We start from the raw sequence: 26,840 nt of genomic DNA on the forward strand, positions 1-26,840 counted from the left end.
CAGAGGAGGGTGGTTTTGTGCGAATTTTCAACCACTCAGAGCACTTCAATCAGGCGCGAGGTCAAAGAGTAATCTTACGTAGCAGGCGTCAAAAGACGTAAAGAGTCGCTAAAGTAATAAGTTATTATGAAGAAGAAACATGTAGGTAACATATTATGTTTTAAATGCTTAAAAAGTGGCATTTCAAGGGGAACGGTAGGTCATATGTAATTCAATATAATACAAATAAGTAAAACATTGTTACACAACTTTGTCATATTTCCTAGAAATCTAATTAGCCTACATACAGTATTCTTCACTCTTTCCTCAATTGACAAATACAGTTTCTAAATTGCTTGCAGCCATCCATATCCATCCATATTAGTAGGTTATGTACGTACTTTCTTGGAATTTTCAGCAGGAACAGCTTCATAATAATGACCATAAAGTCAGAATTGACTGAAGAGTTAATTGACATTGGGAGAATTGTTGGCAATGTCTTTTCACTATAAAAAATACTTTTGATCAACAGCTTGTTATTCTATCACCAAAGGGTTTGTTTAATAAGATAATGTATGGGTATGTACAGTGTGAGGATGTGCTACCTATTTTTAGTCACAGTGTCCTTGTGGAACACGGTCATCCAGCTTAGCTCAATGCTAGGCATGGATCTCCACACTTGGATATGGGTGTCAAAGCAGATTCCTTCACTAAGGCCATTGGCATAGAACAAAGGACAGAGGGTGCGATCCAGGGGTAGGTACCACCCTCCCAATGTCTTAATGTTATGTCCACACCATACACCTAGGGTTACATCAGCCCCTCACCTGCCCCCCGCCACCAGCCCACCAATCCTCTCATCCTTTGAGCACCTTCTCCTTTAGCAGGTCCAATATGACCTGTCTTTCCTGGCTCTCCAGCTCGAACCTCCTCTCCCTCTCCTTCCTCTCCGCCCCCAGCCTCTCTCTCTCCAGAGTGATCTTACTCCTCTGGATCTCTAGCTCCTCCCTCCTCAGCGATAGCTCCTCCTCCCGCAGTCGTTGTTCCGCCTCCGAGCGCTTCTCCAGGAAGCTGAGGATCTCTGAGTAGGTCTGGCAGCAGCATTGGCAAGGCTGCTTGGCCATGGGCGCCGCCGAGACTAGCGAGAGCTCCGCCAGGTCCTCCTGCTCCTCCTCGGGCTCTGGGGTCATGGGAACTGAAGGGGGCAGGGAGGGGAGAGAATAGAGAGGGACATAGTTGAGATGGGGAGGATAAAGTCTAAAAAGGTCAACGTTTTTTGGTGATCATTACTTTGGTCTGTAGTCATTCTTAACATTTTTGCTGAGGAGCAAACATGTCACTGTGAGAGTCTCTTGATGTACAGACCGAGGTGGGGCAAGGGCAGGGCATTCTAAAACAGGATAATACTGTTTTAGGTGGGGCAAGGGCAGGGCATTCTAAAACAGGATAATACTGTTTTAGGTGGGGCAAGGGCAGGGCATTCTAAAACAGGGGAATAGTGTTTTAGGTGGGGCAGGGCATTCTAAAACAGGGGAATAGTGTTTTAGGTGTGGCAAGGGCAGGGCATTCTAAAACAGGGGAATACTGTTTTAGGTGGGGCAAGGGCAGGGCATTCTAAAACAGGGGAATAGTGTTTTAGGTGGGGCAGGGCATTCTAAAACAGGATAATATTGTTTTAGGTGGGGCAAGGGCAGGGCATTCTAAAACAGGGGAATAGTGTTTTAGGTGGGGCAGGGCATTCTAAAACAGGATAATACTGTTTTAGGTGGGGCAAGGGCAGGGCATTCTAAAACAGGAGAATACTGTTTTAGGTGGGGCAGGGCATTCTAAAACAGCAGAATACTGTTTTAGGTGGGGCAAGGGCAGGGCATTCTAAGCAATTGCAGGAGAACCACTGGTTTTGGTCACAGTAGGTTTATAATAACAGTATTCTCTTCAGGTGTGTGTCCTATTTCCTTCCTCCCTTTGGATATGATCACAGATCTAAAAGTTATTCTCTCACCTCACAGATCTTAACAGACTTGGATGGGGTTCTTACCTTTGGCTTGTCCTGTTTGTGTGGAGATAATGATGGGTTTGTCCTGCTCTGGTTGACTAGCCAGCTCTTCCAGGGCTCGTTTCCTGAGTTCCTCATCCTGGTACTTACTCTCCCCGCTGGCTAGAAGACCCTTCTCTGCCTCCAGCTCCAACACCTCATGGAGTAGGTCTTCTTTCTGGGCATACAGCCTCTCTGTCCCAAACCTGAACACATACAGGCACATAAGCATGAACAGACACAGACACACAGGGTTGGGTATCAGCTTCTAATACATACCTCCTATTAAGCCTTGTGTAGACCCTTGTGTATGCATGTCTAATGTCAACTTCTGACCAGTCTTGACCAACCTGCGTAGGCTGGGGAAGTCCTGCTTCTTGTAGTAGTCCAGCAGCAGCATGGTCCTCTCCCTGCAACGCCGGGCGTCCACCTCAAAGCTCTCGTCCTGCAGGGCAGCAGTAATGATCTCCCCGACACGGGCCCAGATACGACCCGACTCCTTGGAACAGAACGGGTTCTGAGCAATGACCTCACGGAGCAGCAGGATGTCGTGGCGGGCGGAGAATCGCACCTGTCGCTTGCGGGGAGTGGTGGAAGGACCGGCGAGGGAGAAACCTGGGGAGAGGAAGGGGGACGGAAAAAGTGAGAGGCGATATCTAAGTCGTAGACTATTGGTATAGAATCCTCATATGACCTTTGCCAAGAGGTCTGGGCCTTAGTATACTTATCCTGTAACACTCGTTCAAGCTTCACTGACTGTTCCTCCTCCACTTCTACATCAGAAATTAGATAGACAATCCAGATGGTAAGGAAATAACTCCACTGGTAGGCCGCCTAGTTTATACAATCTTGATGCATAGGCTAGGAAGTTCAACATGTTTCATAGGGAGCTGCAAGATAAACTACTGGGCTGAATATAAGGGGTTCACATTGGTGAATGTTAGGGAAACATACCTGGGTTGTATACATTTTGGAAACCGATTCCGTTTAAGAAGGAAGCGTAAAGAAAACGGGTGGGGCTCTATTTGAATTTGTCCAAGAGAAGCTCTCGTTTGGAGTAAACGGTTTTGCAACAGGGCGAAACGATTTGTAACAGAATAAGCTATAATGATTACAACCCTGGCAAAGTATTTAATTATAAACGTAATTTAACTGTGAACGGCCTGTAGGCTATTTGTTGACGATTGGGGATCAGCTGTCATACAAAGCAAAGCCGATATGATCACTTTCACTGTCAAAGCAAAAGCCGAAGCCCCCTATTTGCCTGGTGATGTAGGATAGTTGCTAAAATGCTTTGCCATTCCAGGCACAAGTGCAAGCAGCACGGCACGTCTACCCATGCAGAGGCAACACAGTTAGAATATTAAAGTATACATGTTGCATTGTTTATTATGGGCCAGCGCGCGCACAGGAAAATCACACGAGCCGCATAAAAATGACAAATGTTGGTTATGGATTTATGAACAATAAAATATGTAATGTCAGACGTAGCAGTTTATGTCGGGCTCACCACCGTTATTTGCCATCTCCACCACACGTTCCATATCTGCATATATCCGGGATCAGCTGATACACACAAAATGTTGAGGTCACAGTACACGTCCACTCACCAGTACCGGTTCCATTCTGACGTGTAACTCAACTTCTCTGGAAATCTGGCAAAACTGGCGAGTCGAAATTTGTGCAGGACCGCGGAGTATCCACAAGATGGGGTCAAAGTACCGCGCGTAAAGTTTCTTGTATGTTCTGACAAGTGAAGTCAATTTAATCAGACAAAAGGGTCTGGATGCTCTGTGCAATCCATGATACAAAACATATTCACTTGTGGCTACGACTTGGCATGGTAACAGGCAATCTGGAATACATGGTTGACCTACATACGATTGTTCTATTCTGCATCATTTTTATTGACCTTAAACAGTCAGAGTGAGTGTCACTTCAAATGTCCTAATTCACCCTCCAGGTCAAGAGCTACTGAAATGATGTGTTGAATAATTACATTTGAATATCATCATTATTCAGGTGGTCTCTTACCTCCCACCTTTTGACCCCATCCACCTCGCTTACACACACACACACACACACACGTCACTCTGCCCCCCTGCAACTCTCTCACATTTTAGTCATGTGACAGGCGCTCTTAACCAGAGCGACTTACAGGAGCAATTAGGGTGAAGTGCCTTGCTCAAGGGCACATTGACCGATTTGTCACCTAGTTTGCCTGGAGATTCGAACAAGCGACCTTTCAGTTACTGGCCGAACGCAAGGCACTTATCTTGTCACAGTGACTTGGAGCTAATGAAATCCACTGAGGTATTGGACAGGCTTAATGTGCTGTGTATAACACATCACCATAATAGTTATGCAATAGTCATTATAATGGTCTCTTCCCCATCAGACCAGAGTAGGCACACTCCTAAAAACACACATCTAGGTTGTATTCTAAATGGTACCCTATTCCCTATATATAGTGCACTACTTTTGACCAGTGCCCATCGGGCTCTGGTCAAGAGAAGTGCTCCCTGGTCAAAAGTAGTGCAAAAGTAAGGAATAGGGTGCCATTCGGGACACTTAGAGATGACCTACTTGACCAGTGTCTCATTGAAGAAGACAAACGTACATCTACACTAAGTGTATAAAACATTAGGAACACCTAATATTGAGTTGCACCCCTTTTGCCGTCAGAACAGCCTCAATTCGTCAGGGCGTGGACTACAAGGTGTCGAAAGCGTTCCACAGGAATGTTGGCCCATTTTGACTCCAATGCTTCCCACGGTTGTGTCAAGTTGGCTGGATGTCCTTTCGGTGGTGGACCATTCTTAATACACATGTAAAACTGTTGAGCTTGAAAAACCCAGCAGCTCTGCAGTTCTTGACACACTCAAACTGGTGTGCCTGGTACCTACTACAATACCCATTCAAAGGCAGTTAAATCCTTTGTTTTACCTATTTACCCTCAGAATGGAACACGCACACAATCCATGTCTCAGTTGTCTCAAGGCTTAAAAATTATTCTTTAACCCGTCTCCTCTTCATTTAAACCAGCGATTTCCAACAGGTCGATCATAAGCTACCAGTAGCTCGTAACCCGTAAGCTACCAGTAGCTCGTAGCCCACCTATGAGTAGCTCGCCAAACAAATCTGAAAGTACATGCAATTTTTACGTGTTCCACCGCAAACTGTCATAAACAAATCTCACAAGTATCAGACCCCTCAAGCTCCCCGCTACTATTTAATCAACACAACTTGACATTATCCCACCCCTGGTTAGCCACTATTGGCATAAAAAGCCAAACCTAACACAATATCTTCCAATTCATTTTTCCAACAATATTGCCCCTGTCTTGTCTGTGTGGTGGGCTCATGTGTCTATCACTCTGTGATAACCATCTTGTAGGTTGACAGAAATATTTTCTCCCAAAAACCTTTTCAATGAATTAAGAATCTGACCCTTTTTTTAAATTTCCGCCTATAATGACATACCCAGATCTGACTACCTGTAGCTCAGGAACTGAAGCAAGGATATGCATATTCATCAAATCAAACTTTATTTGTCACATGTCCCGAATACAACAAGTGGAGACTTTACCGTGAAATGCTTACTTACAAGCCCTTAACCGACAGTGCGGTTCAAGTAGACTCAAATAAGAAGTAATAATAAAGTCACACAAAGAGAATAACAATAACGAGGCTTTATACAGGGGGCACCGGTACCGAGTCAGTGTGCGGGGGTACAGGCTAGTAGAGGTAATCTGTACATGTAGTTGGGGGTGAAGTGACTATGCATAGATAATAAACAGCGAGTAGCAGAAGTGTACAAAAGGGAGGGGGGGTCAATGTAAATAGTCCGGTGGCGATTTTATTAATTGTTCAGCAGTCTTATGGCTTGGGGGTAGAAGCTGTTGAGGAGCCTTTTGGTCCTAGACTTGGCGCTCTGGTACAGCTTGCTGTGCGGTAGCAGAGAGAATATTCTATAACTTGGGTGACGGGAGTCTGACTATTTTCCGGGCCTTCCTCTGTCACCGCCTATTGTATAGGTCCTGGATGGCAGGAAGCCTGGCCCCAGTGATGTACTGATTCCTTGATTCCATTTGAAAGGAAACACTTTGAAGTTTGTGGAAATGTGAAATGAATGTAGGAGAATATAACACATTAGATCTGGTAAAAGATAATACAAAGAAAAAAACATGCGTTTGTTTTTTTGTTTTTTGTTCCATCTTCTTTGAAATGCAAGAGAAAGGCTAAGCTTTCTGCCCATATCAGGTATGTCTATGTCCTGGGAAATGTTATTGTTATGTACAACCTCATGCTAATCACATTAGCCTACATTAGCTCAACCGTTATGCGGGGGGAGGGGACCGATCCTGTAGAGGTTAAATGTTAACTGCAAAGTAGGCTTACCTGGCAAAAGTATATAATTTGTATCGATTATTCGTTAGTGGCAAACTTTGCCATGAAATGAGCAGCAGCAGTAGAGAACCACTGCTACACAAGCACATTAGATGGCACATTCATCACAAAATGTGTTAGTGTTCTTCCAGACCCATTTGTGTTCCTTCTGATGTGATTTAAGCATTGACATGGACTCAGAAAATCCAATTAGGTTGTTTCTCTATCAACAATTGTCATTTTAAGAGTGAAAAAACAAAATCTAAATCCAGGAATAATTCAAATGAGAACCTTATTTGGGAAAAGATAAAACATAATTTGTAATAGAAATCACACATTTCACAGGGCCCCCCCTTGGAATTGTTTATTAACCATTATTTTACCAGGTATACTGACAGAATCAAATCAAAGTTTATTTGTCACGTGCGCCGAATACAACAGGTATTCACCTTACAGTGAAATGCTTACTTACAGGCTCTAACCAATAGTGCGAAAAAAAAGGTATGTGTGTGTGTGGGGGGGGGGGGGATAAAACAACAGTAAAAAATACATTTGAAAATAAGAGTAGCAAGGCTATATACAGACACCTGTTAGTCAGGCTTATTGGGGTAGTATGTACATGTAGGTATGGTTAAGGTGACTATGCATACATTGTGAACAGACAGTAGCATTAGCGTAAAAAAGGACCCGGGGAAGAGTTGCATGGAGGAGTAGAGAAGAATGAGCAGCAAGCAACAACAACAACAAAAATGTGTCACTCGCCGACATGTTAAACATTATGAAATGAGCTCTCATGCTAGGAAAGGTTGGGGACCCCTGATCTACACTGATTGGAGTGGATTTAACAGGTGACATCAATAAGGGATCAGAGCTTTCACCTGGTCAGTCTATGTCATTGGAAGAGTATGCCTTCCTAATGTTTTTTTTTTACACTCACGCTTCGATCACACTGACAGCATCATTGCATTTTGGTACACCCGAATTTCCAATGAAACGCTGCGTTTGCTTTGCAGCATTGCGTTGCCGAGCGTTCTGTGTGGTGCATACGTTGGATTTATCGAACGTATGCGTCAAACTGTATGCGTAGACGGATTGACAGAAATGGTAGCAGAAGGTGAATGTTGAACTTTTGTTGCGACACATATCCAGATGATGCTGCGTGCTATTTTTTCCCAAGGACGCCTGTCGGTGTGTTCGAAGCGTCAGTGTACATGTTGCTTACTTCCTGCAAGGTCTGAGATAGAGAGGCGATAATATGAATACTATCATACACCATCATCATAGACGCTAACTTGGCAAAAGCTACATTTGCACAGTACAAATGCTTTATACAGTACATGTATGAGTAGTCTGTGACTTGGTCTTCATAATCTAGTGGGATTTTGAACAAACCTTTGCCAATTGGCAATATGCTTTGTGTTACAGTAGATGTTAGTGTCCAATAACTTTATATTCCAACTGTAGAAAATTCTTTATATGCATACTATGCTATGAACAGTGTATTCTGTATGTATTTGAGACGGTGGTAATTTAATTATGTCCATATTGGTTTTGACAAAGCCCTATATCAAAGACTTATATTTGCTCACCCTAAGGCTGCATTTACACAGGCATCCTACTTCTGATCTTTATGACCAATCAGATCAGAGCTTTTGCTAATAATTGGGCAAAAGATCGGAATTGGGCTGCCTGTGTAAAAGCAGCCAAAGTGTCACGTGGAAAGTCTGACAGACATTAGTGTGCAATTCAGTGCATTGTTGATGGGTGCCACACTTGGCTTTGTGCATAAATCTGTCACCTTTCAAACGCTGTGACAGCTCTATCTCAACGGCAGGCAGGCTTTTTCTATAGACTCTATGGCACAATAAAACTGTCACGTAGTCCCCCCCTTTTGTCTAGCCAGCAGTTTATTAACCGTCTCTGGCTGTGGCGAGCCACTGAGAGAATGTCAAATGTGGAATTCTCAATATCTTCAACGCAGATTGACCCCTTCAGTAGCAGGTTTCTTCAATCTTCTTGTGTTGGTCTGTCTGCACTGCACAAATCAAAAGTGTAATTTCAAACCAGGCGATCCAAGACTTTTGTTGAATTTACTTTTGAATGGTTTCATCAAGTTTCTTTATGAATCAGCGAGAAGTAAATACTCTATGACATATCATTTTAATTCATGTTTAACCTCCCTTATCAGGGAGTCCTCATAGGTTTGTGTAGCTGGTGGGACCAGGGGGCGGGGGGGTCCTCAGAGATGGGGCTGGGGGTCTACAATTTTAGTGGAGTACAATTTAAAAAATGACGTTCTCATGTGCAGCATCTTATCAGGCATAGAAATGTTTGGGCAAAAAAGTTGTGAGTGGAGATTTCTTGACCTCCATTATTTCATATCTTTCTCAATAGCCTGAATGCAAATGGTAACTTCTCTTTTTTACTCTCTCTCTCTCTCTCTCTCTCTCTCTCTCTCTCTCTCTCTCTCTCTCTCTCTCTCTCTCTCTCTCTCTCTCTCTCTCTCTCTCTCTCTCTCTCTCTCTCTCTCTCTCTCTCTCTCTCTCTCTCTCTCTCTCTCTCTCTCTCTCTCTCTCTCTCTCTCTCTCTCTCTCTCTCTCTCTCTCTCTCTCTCTCTCTCTCTCTCTCTCTCTCTCTCTCTCTCTCTCTCTCTCTCTCTCTCTCTCTCTCTCTCTCTCTCTCTTCTATCTGCTTTACCTGTCAAATGGTCAGGCACAATGTCCTGTGAGAGTCTGTGGAGAGACGGAGGCTTCCTATAGCTTTTTCTGTCACAGTTTATACAGGTTCTCTCAGGAGACGACACAGAACCCCACCACGAGCGCACACGCACACACACTCTCCGTTTCTTTGTTTCTTTCCTTCTCTGGTACGGGAACTGTCTTCTCTCTGAACCTCTGTGTTTGTGAGGACCTGATGGAATGACGGAGGGAGTGGGAGAGAGGGGTGGAGAGAAAAGAGTGGAGGTAGAATAGAGATCATCTAGGACCTGTGTGCGTGTGTATGTGCGTGCACGCACGTGCATGTGTGCATACATGTGTGTGTGTGCGTGCATGTGTTTGCGTGTGCGCGCACATTAGGTAGACAAAATGAAAGCGAGAAAGAGAGAGAGAAAGAGGGGGGGGGGGAGAGAGGAAGGCGGGAGGACAATACAGAGATCCTAGATGCTCTCTATTCTACCCCCTCTCTCTGTCTCTCCCCACCCCCTCTCTTTTCTCTCCACCCCTCTCTCCCACTCCCTCTGTCATTCCATCAGGTCCTCACAAACACAGAAGTTCAGAGGGAAGACAGCTCCCCTACTAGAGAAGGAAAGATACAAAGAAACGGAGAAAGAGAGAAACAGTGAGGGGAATAAAAAGAAGAAGTGGTATTAACAGTGGATGACAAGTTTTGGAGGAGAGGAGAGCGAAGGAAGAGAGTGGTGGTTTTGGTGGGGGGTGGGTGGGTAGCGTTCACGGCTGCTCCGTCTCTCTCTCTCCTCCATCCCTCCGTCTCCGTCGCCGTGGGTTCACAGCTCTCCCTCTCCCTCCCCCCCTCCCTTGCTCCCTACCTCCCCCGCTCGCTGCTGCCGGGAGCCTCCGAGCTGCTGCGGCGGAGGTCGTCTCGGATGGAGTCGCCAAGAGACGTAGGAGGAGAGACGATGGAGCGCGGGGAGCGGGCCGAGCCACTGACCGATGCCGAGCGGGAGATCATCCAGAACACCTGGGTACACGTCTACGAGAACTGCGAGGACGTGGGCGTGTCGGTCCTCATAAGGTATGTGGTCAGGTGGGGGGGGTCCTCATAGTGGTGGGGTTGTTGGTCTCCACAGTGATGGGGCTGTTGGTCGCCATTGTGGTGGGGCTGGAGGTCCTCCTCAGGCACACATAGGGCTGATGGTCCTCATTATGTACGTGGGCTTCGAGTCCTCATAGTGTTGCGGCTGGTGGTCCTCATAAGGTACGTGGAGTATCAGGGGTCCTCATAAGGTACGTGGAGTTTCAGGGGTCCTCATAAGGTTTGTGTAGCTGGTGGGACCGGATGGCATGGGGGGGTCTACAATTTTAGTGGAGTACAATTTTTAAAAGAACGTTCTCATGTACAGTCTCTTAACAGTCATAGAAAAGTTTGGGCAAAAAAAAGTTGTGAGTGGAGGGTGATTGGGGTTAATTGGGACTAGACTCGACCGACATACAGACAGATTTCCACTGATGTTTACTGCACCTGAGCACGGCTGGATGTGTGGTTTCCATAGATTTGTGCAGATTGGAGGGGGCTCATACATTTCTATGAAATCCCACAGCAGGCTCTGGGAGATTGAGGCAGGGAGATTGAGTCCACACTGCACAGACCACATACACACAATTCTGCTCTCATTCACTCACTTCTGTCCTCATTAAAAAGCAATTTCTCAGAAGCCCTCTTCATTCTACGGACTATTTTTGTAAGACACTATAATTGAGGGAGAGGACCCGTTTCTGTTTAAATGTCCTCCTGTCTGAGGCAGACATTCCTGTTCTAGCTGTTCAGTTGGTGCTTTACACCTATTTCACATCTTTTACCTGTCACATCGTCACTCTAGACTTGAACCACCAGTTTAGCAGGAACCTTTCTGTGGCACCTGGATGACTGATTATTATTCTTTATTTATTGAATTCTAATATTACAAGTTGTCTGTCACTTTGTTTGTATGTCTGTGTTGGTCTTAATGCTGAGGCTCTGCATCTGAAGAAAGAGTCGCTGTCTGACTGAGCTGGGATGCGTTTGACTTTTGTCTCAGTGTTGTCTACGTGTTGTCTCAGTGTTGTCTCAGTGTTGTCTCAGTGTTGTCTCAGTGTTGTCTCAGTGTTGTCTCCGTGTTGTCTCCGTGTTGTCTCAGTGTTGTCTCAGTGTTGTCTCCGTGTTGTCTCCGTGTTGTCTCCGTGTTGTCTCCGTGTTGTCTCAGTGTTGTCTCAGTGTTGTCTCCGTGTTGTCTCCGTGTTGTCTCCGTGTTGTCTCAGTGTTGTCTCAGTGTTGTCTCAGTGTTGTCTCAGTGTTGTCTCCGTGTTGTCTCAGTGTTGTCTCCGTGTTGTCTCAGTGTTGTCTCCGTGTTGTCTCCGTGTTGTCTCCGTGTTGTCTCCGTGTTGTCTCAGTGTTCCACATGGAATGCCGAGAGGGCTCGTTAAAACGGACAGCGTGGCGTCGCTAAGGCAGTGATGTGCTCTGATTTTGGGTGGAAGCGACAAGATAGAGCTTTCCCTAAGGGACTGAGGGCAGAGAGTGTGTAGAGTTCGAGTTCTCTCTCTCTCTCTGTGTGTGTGTGTGTGTGTGTGTGTGTGTGTGTGTGTGTGTGTGTGTGTGTGTGTGTGTGTGTGTGTGTGTGTGTGTGTGTGTGTGTGTGTGTGTGTGTGTGTGTGTGTGTGTGTGTGTGTGTGTGTGTGTGTGTGTGTGTGTGTGTGAGTGAGTGAGTACATACGTGCATGTGTGTGGCATTCGTATCTGTGGTTAACAGCAACAAGCTTTGGCACTTCACTGTCTCTCTTTCATTCTCCATATCTGTTCCTCTCTCTCCCTCCCATTCTCTATTCACTATGTCTCTTTCTTTCTACCTTTCATTTCTCTCTGTCCCTTGACATCAAGATCACAGGCTCTCTTGACATGCCCAGGCTTGAATGCTCTGCTGGGTCTGATGATCCTCCTGAGTGCAAAGCTTCTCATCTGCACCTACAGTACCAGTCAAAGTTTGGACACACCTACTCATTAAAGGGTTTTTCTTTATTTGTATTATTTTTTACATTGTAGAATAATAGTGAAGACATCAATAATAATAACACATGGAAATAACACACATGGAATCATGTAGTAAACAAAACAATATGTTATATTTGAAGGTAGCCACCCTTTGCACACTCTTGGCATTCTCTCAACCAGCTTCATAAGGTAGTCACCTGGAATGCATTTCAATTAACCTTGTTAAAAGTTCATTTGTGGAATTTATTTCCTTCTTAATGCATTTGAGCCAACCAGCTGTGTTGTGACAACGTTCTGCCCCTGAACAGGCAGTTAACCCACTGTTCCTAGGCCGTCATTGAAAATAAGAATTTGTTCTTAACTGACTTGCCTAGTAAAATAAAGGTAAAATGTAAAAATAAAAATAAATTAGATGTAGTGGTGGTATACAGAAGATAGCCCTATTTGATAAAAGACCAAGTCCATATTATTGCAAGAACAGCTCAAATGAGCAAAGAGAAACAACAGTCACTAATCAGGGAAAGGATCGGGAACAGGTGTGGGAAGACAAATGATTGATTAGGGGAATAGGAACAGCTGGGAGCAGGAGCGGACGATAGAGAGAAGAGAGAGCGAGAGAGTGAGAGAGGGGGGAGAGAGAGGGATAGAAAGAGGGAAAGAACCTAATAAGACCAGCAGAGGGAAACGAATAGAATGGGAAGCACAGGGACAAGACAAGATAATAAATGACAAAACATGACAGTACCCCCCACTCACCGGCGCCTCCTGGCGCACTCGAGGAGGAATCCTGGCGGCAACGGAGGAAATCATCAATGAGTGAACGGTCCAGCACGTCCCGAGACGGAACCCAACTCCTCTCCTCAGGACCGTAACCCTCCCAATCCACTAAGTATTGGTGACCCCGTCCCGAACGCATGTCCATGATCTTATGTACCTTGTAAATAGGTGCGCTCTCGACAAGGACGGGAGGGGGAGGGAAGACGAACGGGGGTGCGAAGAAAGGGCTTAACACAGGAGACATGGAAGACAGGATGGACGCGACGAAGATGTCGCGGAAGAAGCAGTCGCACAGCGACAGGATTGACGACCTGGGAGACACGGAACGGACCAATGAACCGCGGAGTCAACTTACGAGAAGCTGTCGTAAGAGGAAGGTTGCGAGTGGAAAGCCACACTCTCTGGCCGCAACAATACCTTGGACTCTTAATCCTGCGTTTATTGGCGGCTCTCACAGTCTGTGCCCTGTAACGGCAAAGTGCAGACCTCACCCTCCTCCAGGTGCGCTCACAACGTTGGACAAACGCTTGAGCGGAGGAACGCTGGACTCGGCAAGCTGGGATGAGAACAGGAGGCTGGTAACCCAGACTACTCTGAAACGGAGATAACCCGGTAGCAGACGAAGGAAGCGAATTGTGAGCGTATTCTGCCCAGGGGAGCTGTTCTGCCCAAGACGCAGGGTTTCTGAAAGAAAGGCTGCGTAGTATGCGACCAATCGTCTGATTGGCCCTCTCTGCTTGACCGTTAGACTGGGGATGAAACCCGGAAGAGAGACTGACGACGGACGCACCAATCAAGCGACAGAACTCCCTCCAAAACTGTGACGTGAATTGCGGGCCTCTGTCTGAAACGGCGTCTAACGGGAGGCCATGAATTCTGAATACATTCTCGATAATGATTTGTGCCGTCTCCTTAGCGGAAGGAAGTTTAGCGAGGGGAATGAAATGTGCCGCCTTAGAGAACCTATCGACAACCGTAAGAATCACAGTCTTCCCCGCAGACAAAGGCAGACCGGTAATGAAGTCTAGGGCGATGTGAGACCATGGTCGAGAAGGAATGGGGAGCGGTCTGAGGACGACCGGCAGGAGGAGAGTTACCCGACTTAGTCTGCGCGCAGTCCGAACAAGCAGCCACGAAACGGCGCGTGTCACGCTCCTGAGTCGGCCACCAAAAGCGCTGGCGAATAGACGCAAGAGTGCCTCGAACCGGGATGACCAGCTAACTTGGCAGAGTGAGCCCACTGAAGAACAGCCAGACGAGTGGAAACAGGAACGAAAAGGAGGTTACTAGGACAAGCGCGGCGACGCAGTGTGCGTGAGTGCTTGCTTAACCTGTCTTTCAATTCCCCAGACTGTTAACCCGACAACACGCCCATAAGGAAGAATCCCCTCGGGATCAGTAGAAAGCCACAGAAGAACTAAACAGACGGGATAAGGCATCAGGCTTGGTGTTCTTGCTACCCGGACGGTAAGAAATCACAAACTCGAAACGAGCGAAAAACAACGCCCAACGAGCTTGACGGGCATTAAGTCGTTTGGCAGAACGGATGTACTCAAGGTTCTTATGGTCTGTCCAAGCGACAAAGGCAGTCGCCCCCTCCAACCACTGTCGCCATTCGCCTAGGGCTAAGCGGATGGCGAGCAGTTCACGGTTACCCACATCATAGTTGCGCTCAGATGGCGACAGGCGATGAAAAATAAGCGCAAGGATGAACCTTATTATCGTCAGACTGGAAGCGCTGGGATAGAATGGCTCCCACGCCTACCTCTGAAGCGTCAACCTCGACAATGAATTGTCTAGTGACGTCAGGAACGAGGATAGGAGCGGACGTAAAACGTTCTTTTAGAAGATCAAAAGCTCCCTGGGCGGGAACCGGACCACTTAAAACACGTCTTGACAGAAGTAAGAGCTGTGAGAGGGGCAGCAACTTGACCGAAATTACGAAAACGCCGATAGAAATTAGCGAAACCTAAAAAGCGCTGCAACTCGACACGTGACCTTGGAGCGGGCCAATCACTGACAGCTTGGACCTTAGCGGAATCCATCTGAATGCCTTCAGCGGAAATAACGGAACCGAGAAAAGTAACGGAGGAGACATGAAAAGAGCACTTCTCAGACTTTACGTAGAGACAATTCTCTAAAAGGCGCTGTAGAACACGTCGAACGTGCTGAACATGAATCTCGAGTGACGGAGAAAAAATCAGGATATCGTCAAGATAGACAAAAACAAAGATGTTCAGCATGTCTCTCAGAACATCATTAACTAATGCCTGAAAAACAGCTGGCGCATTGGCGAGACCAAACGGCAGAACCCGGTACTCAAAATGCCCTAACGGGTGTTAAACGCCGTTTTCCACTCGTCCCCCTCTCTGATGCGCACGAGATGGTAAGCGTTACGAAGGTCCAACTTAGTAAAGCACCTGGCTCCCTGCAGAATCTCGAAGGCTGATGACATAAGGGGAAGCGGATAACGATTCTTAACCGTTATGTCATTCAGCCCTCGATAATCACGCAGGGGCGCAGAGTACCGTCCTTCTTCTTAACAAAAAAGAACCCCGCCCCGGCCGGAGAGGAAGAAGGCACTATGGTACCGGCGTCAAGAGACACAGACAAATAATCCTCGAGAGCCTTACGTTCGGGAGCCGACAGAGAGTATAGTCTACCCCGAGGAGGAGTGGTCCCCGGAAGGAGATCAATACTACAATCATACGACCGGTGAGGAGGAAGGGAGTTGGCTCGGGACCGACTGAAGACCGTGCGCAGATCATGATATTCCTCCGGCACTCCTGTCAAATCGCCAGGTTCCTCCTGAGAAGTAGGGACAGAAGAAACGGGAGGGATGGCAGACATTAAACACTTCACATGACAAGAAACGTTCCAGGATAGGATAGAATTACTAGACCAATTAATAGAAGGATTATGACATACTAGCCAGGGATGACCCAAAACAACAGGTGTAAACGGTGAACGAAAAATCAAAAAAGAAATAGTCTCACTGTGGTTACCAGATACTGTGAGGGTTAAAGGTAGTGTCTCAAATCTGATACTGGGAAGATGACTACCATCTAAGGCGAACATGGGCGTAGGCTTCTCTAACTCTCTGAAAGGAATGTCATGTTTCCGAACCCATGCTTCGTCCATGAAACAACCCTCAGCCCCAGAGTCTATCAAGGCACTACATGTAGCACCCGAACCGGTCCAGCGTAGATGGACCGACAAAATAGTACAGGATTTTGATGGAGAGACTTGAGTAGTTGCGCTCACCTGTAGCCCTCCGCTTACAGATGAGCTCTGGCTTTACTGGACATGAATTAACAAAATGTCCAGCAACTCCGCAATAGAGGCACAGGCGGTTGGTGATCCTCCGTTCCCTCTCCTTAGTCGAGATGCGAATCCCTCCCAGCTGCATGGGCTCAGTCTCTGAGCCAGAGGGAGATGGTTGCGATGCGGAGCAGGGAAACACCGTTGATGCGAGCTCTCTTCCACGAGCCCGGTGACGAAGATCTACCCGTCGTTCTATGCGGATGGCGAGAGCAATCAAAGAGTCCACATCTGAAGGAACCTCCCGGGAGAGAATCTCATCCTTAACCACTGCGTGGAGTCCCTCCAGAAAAAAACGAGCGAGCAGCGCCGGCTCGTTCCACTCACTAGAGGCAGCAAGAGTGCGAAACTCAATAGAATAATCCGTTATGGACCGTTCACCTTGGCATAAGGAAGCCAGGGCCCTAGAAGCCTCCCTACCAAAAACTGAACGGTCAAAAACCCGAATCATCTCCTCTTTAAAGTTCTGGAACTTGTTAGAGCAATCAGCCCTTGCCTCCCAGATAGCTGTGCCCCATTCTCGAGCCCGGCCAGTAAGGAGTGAAATGACGTAAGCAACCCGAGCTCTCTCTCTAGAGTATGTGTTGGGTTGGAGAGAGAACACAATCTCACACTGCGTGAAAGGAGCGGCACTCAGTGGGCTGCCCGGAGTAGCAAGGTGGGTTATTAACCCTAGGTTCTGGAGGCTCGGCAGGCCAGGAAGTAACAGGTGGCACGAGACGTAGACTCTGGAACTGTCCAGAGAGGTCGGAAACCTGAGCGGCCAGGTTCTCCACGGCATGGCGAGCAGCAGACAATTCCTGCTCGTGTCTGCCGAGCATGGCTCCTTGGATCTCGACGGCAGTGTAACGAGCGTCTGAAGTCGCTGGGTCCATTCCTTGGTCGGTTCCTTCTGTCATGCAGGTGAAAGAGGACCCAAAAGCGACTTGGCGAAAACAGAGTCTTTAATCCAGTAAAGTAAATACAAACAAAAAACACAACTTTCACTCGAAATGACGAGGACAAACTGGAGACTCGATCTTGAACAGCAGGTGAACAGCAGGTTGCCTCGGGAAGGCACTTGAACCAGACAGACTCAGACACCTGCTCACCACGCAGCATCTGAGGAAAACACGACACGACAGGGCGATACACAAACACAGCACGGTGAATTCTAGACAAGGAACCGACAGGACAGGAACGGAACACAAAGGAAGAAATAGGGACTCTAATCAGGGAAAGGATCGGGAACAGGTGTGGGAAGACTAAATGATTGATTAGGGGAATAGGAACAGCTGGGAGCAGAACGGAGACGATAGAGAGAGAGAGAGCGAGAGAGTGAGACATCAACTGTTCAGAGGAGACTGCGTGAATCAGGCCTTCATGGTGACACTTTCTGTGATTTATTTAGAATTCAAGGCACACTTAACCAACATGGATACCACAGCATTCTGCAGCAATATGCCATCCCATCTGGTTTGCGCTTAGTGGGACTATCACTTGTTTTTCAACTGGACAATGACCTAACACACCTCCAGGCTGTGTAAGGGCTATTTGACCAAGTATGAGTGTGATGGAGTGCTGCATCAGATGACCTGGTCTCCACAATCACCCAACCTCAACCAATTGAGACGGTTTGGAATGATTTGAACCGCAGAGTATGTGGGAACTCCTTTAAGAATTTTGGAAAAGCATTCCAGGTGAAGCTGGTTGAGAGAATGCCAAGCATATGCAAAGTTGTCATCAAGGCAAAGGGTGGCTACCTTGAAGAATCTCAAATCATGTATACATTTTGATTTGTTTAACACTTTTTGGGGTTAGTACATGATTCCATATGTGTTATTTCATAGTTTGATGTCTTCACTATTATTCTACAACGTAGAAAATAGTACAAATGAAGAAAAACCCTTGAATGAGTAGGTGTGTCCAGACTTTTGACTGGTGCAGTATGTCACACTCCCTAACATCCCTCTGTACCCACTAATTGGCCTGCTCCTATTAACAAGCAGATGGGCCGAGTAAGCAGGTCATCTGTGTGGAATGGATAATGGTCTAATAGCTATCCTGAAAACACGTTGAAGAGTGGATGGATACTGCGTCAAAGCCTTCCACTTTTCAGTTGACTTCCATGGTTCGCCATGTGAACGCGTAGCTATTTGCATTTGTATCCTTCTGCTTGGATGGTCGGAAAGAATAGACAGTGACAATAGCCTGGGCTAATGTCATCATCAATGCGCACAAATGCAATTTCACCAATGAGGAGACCACCTCCGGCCATTTCGAGTACTGTACAAATGGCAGCTGAATGAAATCGCCAAACATCGAGCAATAGTATTGGGCTGTGACTGGATGCTTCTGATACTAGCATGATGGATACATCTCCAAAGTGGTCCATCTTGATGACCGAGGAGATGTGAGTTGATTTGATTTCACGGAGGTGCTTTGAATGACCATGAAGAGAAACCACCTCTCTGTGTCTAATGCTCGCACAGGTTTGTCAAGGTCGTTTTTCTCAGTACTCGGAGCGTGTTTCCTTCCCGAAAAGAACCCTTCAAGACTAATTAGAATGTGATTAAAAACCCACTAATGGTGCTGCTTTGATGACTTCATTGAAATGCAGCGACAGGTTGGGGGAATTCAGTGTGAGAGCATCTTTGACACTCCAGACACTCCACTCTCACCCTCTGGTTCTGGTTGTGTTAGGCTTTCAGGGCAAATGTTTTAACAGTCTTGCATTATAGAGATGTAGAATTATACATGCAGATATAAAAGTGGATATACACCGTTTGTATATTTAACAGTATATTGCACAGTACTCTTGTACCTATAAAGGGTTCCCTGAAGAGGATTGGCAAGGTATACGAAAAAAAGTCCTTCATTTCTGACTTCTAAGAGAAAAAGTCCTTTCCTCACACAGCTCTAAGGGACTTTCATGTTTATCTGCAAGGAACAACACGCTAGTGTTCCTTGTTGTTTCAAAGTGAAGCAGCGACAGCTGGGAGAGCTTGGCTTGGGGACAGCTATGGGCAAGCAGGCGCCTCTTTAGCGTAGCATAGCATGTCACAGGATCTGCGGGGATGCAGTGTAGTGTAGTGTAGCGCTGCTGCCAGGGGCCAAACCTAACCAACGCTGAATAACTAAACCCTCGTACCCAGTCAGCCGCACTGGTGTAAAGCAACTACACGAGTCAAATTGGGTCAGGGGTGAAACAAGATGAGAGTGTGTGTGTGTGTGTGTGTGTGTGTGTGTGTGTGTGTGTGTGTGTGTGTGTGTGTGTGTGTGTGTGTGTGTGTGTGTGTGTGTGTGTGTGTGTGTGTGTGTGTGTGTGTGTGTGTGTGTGTGTTGTGTGTGTGTGTGTGTGTGTGTGTGTGTGTGTGTTTCAATTATTCATTTGTTTACATATACAGCATGCTGTGCTTTCACCAGAAAGGGTGAGAGCAGAGTCAAAAATCTAAAAATATCCCCCACATATCTCCCTGTACGAGCAGTGCACCGCTTTGTAAGCTTGTGGAAACTTCATTATAGTCTTGTCGGCAAAAATACACAGCCGCTAATTGAGGTGCCCCGACGTGGTCAGTCTCAGCGGTGGGGACGTAAAAACTGTAGACCTTCAATCATAACAGAGCTGGGCGATTCCCATTCTCTCAGCTTACATCTCATAGGGTGGTTGGAGAAATGGGCTTTACTGTATGGCCCTAAATAATAACGTGCAGTTCAAATAGTCCATAGACGGCACACACATCAGTCATAGTACCCTCTGTGCGAAGTCCAGTAATCCTCAGAGAGGTGCTCTTCCTTTTGAAGTTCCATTATATTCCATTCAGAAATAGTGTGTAGTTCTGCAGGATATAGAGTATCTGTAGTTCTGCAGGATATAGAGTATCTGTGACTAGGGAGGGAAGGACTTGACAAAAGCACTTTGTGACATACAAGGCTGGTATCTACTGTCACTTTTGTAGATGACAAAGCAGTCACAGGACATTGAGTTTTTTATTTTTTTCATCTTTCATCGCTGTGTATGGCAGGTATTGTTATGTGGCTCATAATCAATGCCAAAGCATTCAGGCAGAGGAAACCTCCTACGCACAGTCACCGCGGGTGAATTGCTACGAGAGGAACATCGACTGCCACACGTCTCGCTCCGCCGGTCCCCAGCAGGACCTGCCTCTAATTACACTCAAAGAAACGTAAATATCTTAATGCTCCTCGCCTCATCAGCACCACTTTACCGCTTCCGCCTGTCAATCACCCCGCGTTGCGTGTTGTTGGCGCCCGGAGCAGATTCTCCAAGGCTCCAAGTAGACGCGAGAAGTCATGACAAGCACACTCCACTCGCAGGACTTAAACACTCCACTCGCAGGACGTCAAAACACTCCACTCGCAGGACGTAAACACTCCACTCGCAGGACGTCAACACTTCCACTCGCAGGACGTAAACACTCCACTCGCAGGACGTAAACACTCCACTCGCAGGACGCACTCGCAGGACGTAAACACTCCACTCGATGGACGTAAACACTCCACTCGCAGGACGTAAAACACTCCACTAAACACTCCGCAGGACGTAAACACTCCACTCGCAGGACGTAAACACTCCACTCGCAGGACGTAAACACTCCACTCGCAGGACGTAAACACTCCACTCGCAGGACGTAAACACTCCACTCGCAGGACGTAAACACTCCACTCGCAGGACGTAAACACTCCACTCGCAGGACGTCAAAGAGCCCAAGTCGTGACAAGTGATAAGTAAACCCAATCACCTAGGTGCAGATGAGGCTATGTTAACGAGGCTGATTACAACTTGAGGCACATTGTGCACTTTGAAAACTTTGGGTAGTTTTCATTAGCTCTAGGTCACACATTACAATGAGCGATAATGTCTCTGGAAATGTTTTATTAACTCGCGTGACTTTATGGCCACAGGGCGTCTCATTCAATGACCAGATTCAGAAATCTTCACACTTGAACGCTTCGATCAAATGTTATGAAGCGTACATATTCCCCACTAGTACTCGATTTCAGTCATTCCAGTGACTTTTGCCGAGGGTATTAACTGACATATCATTCATCCTTCATTTGTGCACTGACATCATTTGATTGGCCTGTAGGCATGTTGATATCTTCTGGGTTGCTCTGTGTGGATGATGAGGACATTCAAATAAGTGTGTTATTGTCTTACTAGAATATCATTGTCCTGGAACAACTGAAACCAGCATGGATGATATCCACGTAAGCTGTGCTTGTACCACCATGGCTCTGTACAAACTCTCACCCTGGCTCTTTTAGCCCCAAGTTTCTTGGACTTCCCCTGATATTGTTTGATTGCACGGTCGTTCTGTGGGTATTATGATATTATGAGTACACTAACTTCTACCCAGAGCCATAGATACATCTTGTCACTAGAAGTTCCAGGAAAGTCACAGAGTAAGAATGTTATTGCTCTTCTGTCCTCCAGGTTCTTTGTGAACTTCCCATCGGCCAAGCAGTACTTCAGCCAGTTTCAGGACATGGATGACCCAGAGGAGATGGAGCGCAGTGTCCAGCTGAGGCACCACGCCCGCCGGGTGATGAGCGCCATCAACACGGTGGTGGAGAACCTCCACGACCCAGAGAAAGTGTCCTCTGTTCTGGCTCTGGTGGGCAAGGTGCATGCTGTCAAACACAAGGTGGAGCCTATGTACTTTAAGGTGAGAGGGAGTGGCTTGTTTGTGTTAATGGTCCCCAATGACCCTCTGAAAGGTTTCGAGTGGAGAGGACGGAAGTTGCGTTGCTCTCTGTTTCAAGTTGAGGCCAACTGGAAAGGTTTTGAGGGTGTTTTTTTTTAGATGAGATCGCTCTCCTCCATTTTAACTCCTCTCTCTTTCTTCATCTACCAATTTTTATTTGCCATCCTCTTCCTCTCACTTTTTTCCTCATTGTTTATCTCACTTCCTCCATCTCTCAGATCCTGTGTGGTGTAATGCTGGAGGTGTTCTCGGAGGACTTCCCAGAGTTCTTCACGGCAGAAGTGCAAATGGTGTGGACCAAACTGATGGGGGCGGTGTACTGGCATGTGACGGGCGCCTACACAGAGGTTGGCTGGGTGCAGCTCTCCAGCTCGGCAGTGTGAGGGGCGATAGCAGGGGAGTGCAGGGCTGTGACGGTCTTTACGGATCCTGAAGGGGAAGTTTGGTCTCTGTAATGCCCCTGTCCAAGAAAAAATGAAAGGAACAGGGATGGAGGAAGGTGATTTTTAGGGCTGAGACTGTTTGTAGAATATCTTGTTGTGTTCAACTTTTGGGGGAGTCGTTCCCCTCTCCCTGCTGACTCATTGTGTGTACTTTACTGTATAGCCCCTGAGGTGTTGACTGTATAGCTCCTGGGATGTTGTCTGTATAGCGTACAGTAAGTGAGTGTGTGTATTCTCTTATGCCCTAATTCAACGCTCATTGTAGTATTGTAAATCTTCAATGTTTTCAAGGGAACTAAGGGCTCCATTTTAGGGATTTTTGTTGCTCACTGAAAGTATGCCACTTTGGATTCCCAAATACACCCTGTATCTTTCCATGCCCATCTCATGCACTATGCAAACACACCCATCTGCTCAAATCTGCTAACACCCTGTCCATACGGCAATTGGCCATTTTAAACAGTTTCAAAGTGATGGGATAGAGCCACAGGCTGACAGACCACTGTTAGAGTATCATCTCCTCTTTATAAGCATGCATGCACGCACGAGCACACACACACAATCACACACATACACTGCTCTGCCGACTTTGACCACCCGTATGCTAATATTTATAGAGCATTTACTAGGTTTACATTTCCTCATTAAGAAACTGACTCCGGAGGTCTCTGAAATACAACGGACCCTTTGAAGTAGCATCAGTATATCTTTTACCTCTGAACCACTGAGGTAAGAAAAAGTATTCATATCGACCAAATCTAATATACTAAGCACTCTACAACCCTACCAAGAGGTCTAGACACTTTGGTACAGTTTAAACCATGTTGGGTTGGCATGTACAATACGGTGACACAAGTTGGAGCCCTGCTCCCGACTTTTCCCTGAATACACTACAAATGGATTTTGAATGTCACTTTAGATCCAATCTCCTCTGTGTCTCTGATGGTAACTCCTGCGCTCTGGTCCCTCTCGGCTTTGTCATTTACCATTAATGAGGAAGTAATGGGGCTCCGCTCTTCCTCTTCTGGTCATTCATCAAATATCTCCCCTACTCTCTCATCCTTTCTTTCCCCTGGCCAAATTCTGAGGGAAATCATCCCTCTATCTGCTTTGTTACCATGGCTACTTGGCTAATAATATAGTTCTACTCATATTCTACTGCCTTCACCTTTGTTGTTCCTTTGGAGGCCAGCAGTAATGTTACGAGATGAAGGATATACAGTAGGCTTACATGGCTGATAATTAACTGACACAGGAAGTCGAGCTAACACAACATGACAAACTCATTCAGCAAGAGACCAGTGGCTGTAGATGAGAGGAAATGAGGTGGATTACTGTAGAAGTCGTTGTATATAATAAATGCTCTCTCCCATTACACCTACAGTACAATACACGCACCAGTCTCACACTTTTAGCAAAACATTTGACGTCAGATCTTGAGTACAACCCCGTGAGAGGGCAGGCTCCTCTGTTCCTCCGAGTAGTATTTGTGTTGGGCCTGAGTCACCCCGACAGGTTGTTTATTCAACCCTTGTCACCCATAATTCACAAAATGGCTACATACTCTTTTTTCTCCCTTCAGCTATAAGCTCGTACCCTCCATCTGCAGAGTTTTCCTCCCTGACAGTCTCTCGTGAACACACACACACACACACACACACACAAACACACACACACACACTTAAGCATATGTAGACATCATATACTACATCTGGGACTTCTTGTTGTGGTTTTCTTTTTTTGTCAGTCAGTTTTAAAGCTTGGACTTTATATTTTTCTAAATATAGAAAACAAAATGATTATATGTATATGTATTTGGAATACTGTGTATGACTGAGATTATATACATTTGTTGACTGGGGGAGTGGGAGTGGTTTTGTGCTGTTTTAGCATGTTTGCACAGCCTACTACAGACGTGTACCTTTGCAGACCTGTGGAAATGAACTATCAATGACTATCAATAAAGTGATAATTACCTACACTTGTATCAGGGGGGTGACCTGTCTTTTAATGTGTGACCATATACTGTAGGTTTTATGTATTTGAATGTGTCTGGTCAGTTAGGATCACCACTTTATTTTAAGAATGTGAAATGTCAGAATAATAGTAGAGAGAATTATTTATTTCAGTTTTTATTTCTTTCATCATATTCCCAGTGGGTCAGAAGTTACTATACACTCAATTAGTATTTGGTAGCATTGCCTTTAAAGTGTTTAACTTGGGTCAACCGTTTCGGGTAGCCTTCCACAAGCTTCCCACAATAAGTTGGGTGAATTTTGGTCCATTACTCCTGACAGAGCTGACAGAGGATTGAGGTTAAGGTTTTGTGATGGCCACTCCAATACCTTCACTTTGTTGTCCTTAAGCCATTTTGCCACAACTTTGGAAGTATTCTTGGGGTCATTGTCCATTTGGAAGACCCATTTGCGACCAAGCTTTAACTTCCTGACTGATGTCTTGAGATGTTGCTTCAGTATATCCACATCATTTTCCTCCCTCATGATGCCATCTAATTTGTGAAGTGCACCAGTCCCTCCTGCAGCAAAGCACCCCCACAACATGTTGCTGCTACCCCCGTGCTTCACGGTTGGGATAGTGTTCTTCGGCTTGCAAGCCTCCCCCTTTTTCCTCCAAAAATAACAATGTTCATTATTGCCAAACAGTTCTATTTTTGTTTCATCAGACCAGAGGACATTTCTCCAAAAAGTACAATCTTTGTCCCCATGTGCAGTTGCAAACTGTAGTCTGGCTTTTTATGGCGGTTTTGGAGCAGTGGCTTCTTCCTTGCTGAGCAGCTTTTCAAGTTATGTTGATATAGGTCTCGTTTTACTGTGAATATAGATACTTTTGTACCTGTTTCCTCCAGCATCTTCACAAGGTCCTTTGCTGTTGTTCTGGGACTGATTTGCACTTTTCGTACCAAAGTAAATTAATCTCTAGGAGACAGAATGTGTCTCCTTCCTGAGTATGACAGCTGCGTTGTCCCATGGTGTTTAAACTTGCGTACTATTGTTTGTACAGATGAACGTGGTACCTTCAGGCGTTTGGAAATTGCTCCCAAGGATGAACCAGACTTGTGGAGGTCTACAATTATTATTTATTTTATACTTCTGACCCACTGAAATTGTGATACAGTGAGTTATAAGTGAAATAATCTGTCTGTGAACAATTGTTGGAAAAATTACTTGTGTCATGCACAAAGTAGATGTCCTAACAGACATGCCAAAACTATAGTTTTTTATCAAGAAGTCTGTGGAGTGGTTGAAAAACTAGTTTTAATGACAGCAATTTAAATGTATGTAAACTTCCGACTTCAACTGTATATGTTGACTTTCAAATCAAACATTATTTGTCACATTCGCCGAATACAACAAGTGTAGACTTTACCGTGAAAGGCTTACTTACAATCTCTTAACCCAACAGTGCAGTTCAAGAAGAGTTAAGAAAATATTTACCAAGTAGACTCAAATAACAAGTAATAAAGAAAAGTAACTCAATAAGAATAACAATAATGAGGTTATATATAGGGGGCACCGGTACCGAGTCAGTGTGCGGGGGTACAGGCTAGTAGAGGTAATTAGTACATGTAGATGGGGGTGAAGTGACTATGCATAGATAATTAACAGAGAGTAGCAGAACAAAAGTACAAAAGGGAGGGGGGTCAATGTAAATAGTCCGGTGGCGATTTTATTAATTGTTCAGCAGTCTTATGGCTTGGGAGTAGAAGCTGTTGAGGAGCCTTTTGGTCCTAGACTTGGCGCTCCGGTACAGCTTGCCGTGCGGTAGCAGAGAGAACATTCTATAACTTGGGTGACTGGAGTCTCTGACAATTTTATGAGCTTTCCTCTGACACAGCCTATTGTATAGGTCCTGGATGGCAGGAAGCTTGGCCCCAGTGATGTACTGGGCCATACGCACTACCCTCAGTAGCACCTTGCGGTCAGATGCCGAGCAGTTTCCATGCCAGGCGGTGATGCAACCGGTCAGGATGCTCTCGGTGGTGCAGCTGTAGAGCCTTTTGAGGATCTGGGGACCCATGCCAAATCTTTTCAGTCTTCTGAGGTGAAAAAGGTTTTGTCATGCCCTCTTCACGACTGCCTTGGTACATTTGGACCATGATAGTTCGTTGGTGATGTGGACACCAAGGAACTTGAAACTCTCGACCGGCTCCACTACAGCCCCGTCGATGTTAAAGTGGGCCTGTTCGGCGCGCCTTTTCCCGTAGTCCATGATCAATTCCTTTGTCTTGCTCACATTGAGGGAGAGGTTGTTGTCCTGGCACCACACTGCCAGTTATCTTACCTCCTCCCTTTAGGCCATCTCATCATTGTCGGTGATCAGGCCTACCACTGTTGTGTCGTCAGCAGTCGTGGGCAAACATGGAACACAGGAGAGTACACACCCCTGAGGGGCCCCAGTGTTAAGGATCAGCGTGGCAGACATGTTTTTGCCTACTCTTACCACCTGGGGGCGGCCCATGAA

General features: G+C 46.1%; 2 protein-coding genes across 2 annotated transcripts; one reads left to right on the forward strand and one right to left on the reverse strand.

Annotated features, from left to right (window-relative positions):
• Nucleotides 1–98: 98 nt before the first annotated feature.
• On the reverse strand, nt 99–3,637 carry LOC124003343 (scaffold attachment factor B1-like). Its single transcript, XM_046311511.1, has 4 exons — nt 3,525–3,637; nt 2,365–2,629; nt 2,018–2,220; nt 99–1,174 (listed from the first exon to the last, which is right to left on the reverse strand). The coding sequence occupies exons 1-4, from the start codon at nt 3,556–3,558 to the stop codon at nt 837–839; spliced, it is 840 nt and encodes a 279-aa protein (XP_046167467.1). The 5' UTR covers nt 3,559–3,637; the 3' UTR covers nt 99–836.
• Nucleotides 3,638–9,641: 6,004 nt separating this feature from the next.
• Nucleotides 9,642–24,345, forward strand: LOC124003465 (cytoglobin-2-like). The gene is made up of 3 exons (XM_046311744.1): nt 9,642–10,156; nt 21,645–21,876; nt 22,134–24,345. The coding sequence occupies exons 1-3, from the start codon at nt 10,008–10,010 to the stop codon at nt 22,296–22,298; spliced, it is 546 nt and encodes a 181-aa protein (XP_046167700.1). The 5' UTR covers nt 9,642–10,007; the 3' UTR covers nt 22,299–24,345.
• Nucleotides 24,346–26,840: the final 2,495 nt, after the last annotated feature.

Source organism: Oncorhynchus gorbuscha, linkage group LG18, assembly GCF_021184085.1.
Source record: "Oncorhynchus gorbuscha isolate QuinsamMale2020 ecotype Even-year linkage group LG18, OgorEven_v1.0, whole genome shotgun sequence".
Lineage (NCBI taxonomy): Eukaryota > Metazoa > Chordata > Actinopteri > Salmoniformes > Salmonidae > Oncorhynchus > Oncorhynchus gorbuscha.